This window comes from Penaeus japonicus, unplaced genomic scaffold, assembly GCF_977035675.1.
Source record: "Penaeus japonicus unplaced genomic scaffold, GWHDUDI00000001_assembly GWHDUDI00000009, whole genome shotgun sequence".
NCBI lineage: Eukaryota > Metazoa > Arthropoda > Malacostraca > Decapoda > Penaeidae > Penaeus > Penaeus japonicus.
This window is the reverse complement of record NW_028234411.1, coordinates 39,694,629-39,699,628: the sequence shown is the minus strand read 5'-3', so window position 1 is coordinate 39,699,628 and position 5,000 is coordinate 39,694,629. Positions and strand designations below refer to the sequence as shown.

Sequence of the window (5,000 nt, the reverse complement as noted above, 5' to 3'; positions counted from 1 at the left end):
CTAAAGGAGGTCCCACAAAATACTGAGATGATACATGTATAAAGAAAAAACAATAAAACATATTTACTGTCTAAAAATTTCCTTCTGTCAATAAAAATGTGAATAAATCAGTTGAATGGCCAGAATTGTCTATTAATTTTCCCAGTATATATACATATATAGATAGATAGAAATATATATATGAATTTATATATGCACACAATTAAATTTGTGTATATACATATGCATACATATGCATATATTGTTACACGCCAATATATGTATATATATGTATATATGTACATATATACGCAAACATATTACACGCACACACATATATGTATATGTAAATATATATATACGCAAATATATTACACGCACACTCATAGACCCATGGTGTATCCATAGACAGACCCTCTGTGACAATGACTAAGACTATAGGAAGAGTCAGCGTCGCGCTTGTGGAGAACATGGTTATATGATCGACTGAAGGAGACACCGCCATAAGGGTGGTGAGTTACCGATTCCTCGACAATATCCGAAAGCAAATGCTGGGTAGGTGTAAATAGGATCAGCTTCTTGCTTGTGAAGGTTGTGGCTGTAGCTCTGGACATACAAGTGACCGCCATACGGATGGTGAGCTATGGCTGCGTGTCCATACCCGACGCCATAGTGGTGACCGCCAACAGCACCGTAAGGAAGGGGAAAGCCGACACCGTGGCGGTACGAAGGCTCAGCTTCGCGCTTCTGCTCTGCTGCCACGCAAGCAACCAACAATACAGAGATCTGTGCATTTCACATTTCCTAAGCATCTAGATCTTCAAAACATATGAGGGTATTCATAACATTATTTCATTGTGTCTGTTAGATAACGAAAATAATGCCTTACCAAAGCCTTCATGGTGAATTTCATAGAGTGAAGGCAGGAAAACGCCTCCTAAAGGTCCACGTCGTAAGCTACGTCCTACACTGTGATTGACCTTATTTATGAGCTTTCTTAATGCCAGATTAACCGCACTTATAGTGCGAAAATTCTATCAGTCATTTTAAATCCGTAATAAATACCGATATATATATATATATATATATAATATATATATGTATATATACATACATATAGATATATATTTATGAATGTATAGAGATTCATATATATATGCGCATATACATAGATATGTGTGAATGAGTGTGTTTACATGCGTATGTGTGCATATATATATATGCATATATATATGTATAATATGCATATATATGTATATATATATATATATATATATATATTTGTATCTTTAAATGTATATACATTTATATGTGTATAAATATTATTTTATTTTTACACATATATGTATATACATATATTATGTATATATTCATACATATCCTATATCAGGTAATGTGCATATTCATATTTTACATATGTACATACATTTATACATAAACAAACACACACATACACACACATATATGTATATATATGTATAAATATACATATATACATATGTATGTATGTATATATGTGTTTATTTATATATGTATATATATGTATATATGTATATATATATGTATATATAAATGTTACATTCCTGTACGACTCTTTTTTTTCTCCTTTCCAATTCTAGTGTTTGTATTGTCCCCATTAGTATGCTAAGTTGCCTTTCCTTGGGTGATTGAATGTATGCCACTTGATTGACATGCACTTACATTCCCTCCACTTCGATTACAGTCTCGTTGGAGCATGAGCTTATGTATATATATAAATATATATATATNTATATNTATATATNTATATATATATATATATATAATCGTATTACAATATCTTAATGTATACAACCAAAAACAGAAGAGGTGTAACGAGTTTTTCTTTTCTTTTTTTACTGATAAATATAATACTGGCGATTGCAGATCTACATGTCAGCTATTCGTTGTGTTCACATTTCATTATATTCCGATTTCTGGTGTGCCAAGATAAGAATATTGTCTTCGTACGAATTTTCCTCTATCAGTTTTTCAAACTGAATTCAGTCACGCATGGGTATGTATATGTGCGTGCATGCTCATACACACACACACACACACACACACACACACACATATATATATATATATATATATATATATATATATATATATATATATATATATTTATATATACATTTATTTATATATACATATATATTTCTTTATATATATACATATATACATATATATGTATATTATATATATATATATATATATATATATATATTATATATATATATATATAATATACGTGTATATAAAAATAAATATTTCTATATATTTAAACACACATATATATGTATATGTATATACATACATATATACATATATATGTATATATATACATATGTATATATGTATGTGAGTATGTATAAATATATATACCTGCATACACACACATATATACATATTTATATATATATATATATATATATATATATATATATATATAGATAGATAGATAGATAGATAGATAGACAGATAGATATTCATACAAATGTATATGTATTACACACATACGAATGTATATATATATGTATGTACATAGATTTATAAAGATAGATAGATATAGATATTTATAAAGATATAAGAATATATCACAACCGTATTTATATATTTATGTATATATATGTATACATATATATAACATATATGTATATATATATATATATATATATATATATATATATATATATATATATATATGCATATATATATATATATAAAAAACACACATACACACACACACACACACACACACACACACACACACACACACACATAGATATATATATATATATATATATATATATATATATATATACATACATATATATCTATAAATACATATACACAAACATATACATGTATATATTTATGGAAATATAATTATATATACAGAAAAATACATATATATATATATAATTATATATATATATACATTACATCAAACATTTATGAATATGTTGATAATTACATATATAATTACATATCTATTTATCTATCTATCTATATACGTATATAAATATATATATATACATTTATGTAAACATATTTAACACACATGTGTTTATATGCATACAAATAAATATTTGTGAATACACACACACACACACACACACACACACACACACACATATATATATATATATATATATATATATATATATATATATATATATATATATATATATATATATATGTATATATATGTATGTATATATATACATAGATGTATAATACGTTTACTTATATATTTACATATATGAATCTATGTATATGCATATATAGATTGATAGATGTATAAATATATGTATATGCATATATATATGTATATATATATATATATATATATATATATATATATATATATATATATATGAATATATATTGCACACATATACGCATATATATGTATATATATATAAATACATATATATCTATATTGACATATATGCATATACTTAATTACATATACGAACTAATATACATATACATATACCTATATAAATATATACATACATTTTTATTAAACACACATGTGTATGTTTATAATTATATATATGAATATATATATATTATGTATAAATTGTATCAAATACACACATGTGTGGTTATATGCATATATAAATGTAGATATACATACATACATACATACATATATATATATATATATATATATATATACATATATATATACACACACATATATATGTGTGTGTATTACAAGCGTTCCATAATCGATTCCTAGACCATATTCAGAACCATCTAATAGGTATATGTATGTATATATATATATATATATATATATATATATATATATATATATATATACATATATATAAGTATATATGTATATATACATATCTATCTATCCATATATGTTTATATATATGTATATATATTACACGCATGCGTGTTTATATTCATATATTCATATATGTAAACATGTATATGTATATATACACTCGAGCACATTAGTTACTGATCTTGGAGAGCATGTATATAAAAAGGATAACATAAAACACTTTTATTTATTTATGTTTCTCAGTATATTTCATCTTTTAAAGGTATGAAGCTAGTAATCAAAATAATAAGGGGAAACAACACCATGGTTCTGCTGGTAGGAATAACCGTATCCTGGATGGCTGACGGAACTGGTGTATCCGTAGGCAGACCCTCTGTGACCATGACTAAGACCATAGGAAGGATCAGCGTCGCGCTTGTGAAGGACATGGTTGTAAGATTGGCTAAAGGAGAGACCACCATAAGGGTGGTGAGCTACGGCTGGGCCATATCCATAGGTATGACCGATTCCATAACCGATTCCCCGACCATATCCGTAACCATATGCTGGGTGGGTGTAACCAGGATCAGCTTCGCGTTTATGAAGATTGTGGCTGTAGCTCTGGACATACGAGTGACCGCCATAAGGGTGGTGAGCTACAGCAGGTCCGTATCCATAGGAATGACCGATTCCATAACCGATTCCCCGACCATGTCCGTAACCATATGCTGGGTGGGTGTAACCAGGATCAGCTTCGCGTTTGTGAAGGTTGTGGCTGTAGCTCTGGACATACGAGTGACCACCATACGGATGGTGAGCTATGGCTGCGTGTCCATACCCGACGCCATAGTGGTGACCGCCAACAACACCGTAAGGAAGGGGAAAGCCGACACCGTGGCGGTACGAAGGCTCAGCTTCGCGCTTCTGCTCTGCTGCCACGCAAGCAACCAACAATACAGCGATCTGGGAATGAATGCATGCAGATACAGGTTTACTGTGATAATCTATTAAGTATATGTATAGAGAGAGAGATATGCTTTGTGTGGTATATCAAAACAGTTTATGTAAGTTTATCTGATTATTTATGAAGTAAATAAGAAAAAAAAAATATATATATATATGTGTATGTATATGGTGTGTGTGTACATATATAGAGAGATAACTATAGATATTTTTGTATATACATAGACATATTTACATATGTATATATATA

At 28.0% G+C, this 5,000-nt stretch overlaps 1 protein-coding gene and 1 pseudogene across 1 annotated transcript in view; both read right to left on the bottom strand.

The window, feature by feature from the left end:
• Positions 1–362: 362 nt before the first annotated feature.
• LOC147471387 (uncharacterized) lies at positions 363–880 on the bottom strand (annotated as a pseudogene).
• A 3,148-nt stretch (positions 881–4,028) lies between these two features.
• Positions 4,029–5,000, bottom strand: part of LOC147471386 (uncharacterized) — a 1,366-nt gene continuing 394 nt past the window's right edge. Inside the window, exon 2 of the mRNA XM_086540090.1 lies at positions 4,029–4,750. Coding sequence (XP_086396216.1) covers positions 4,079–4,750 — 672 coding nt within the window. The 3' untranslated portion in view covers positions 4,029–4,078. The remainder of the gene's footprint in view (positions 4,751–5,000) is intronic.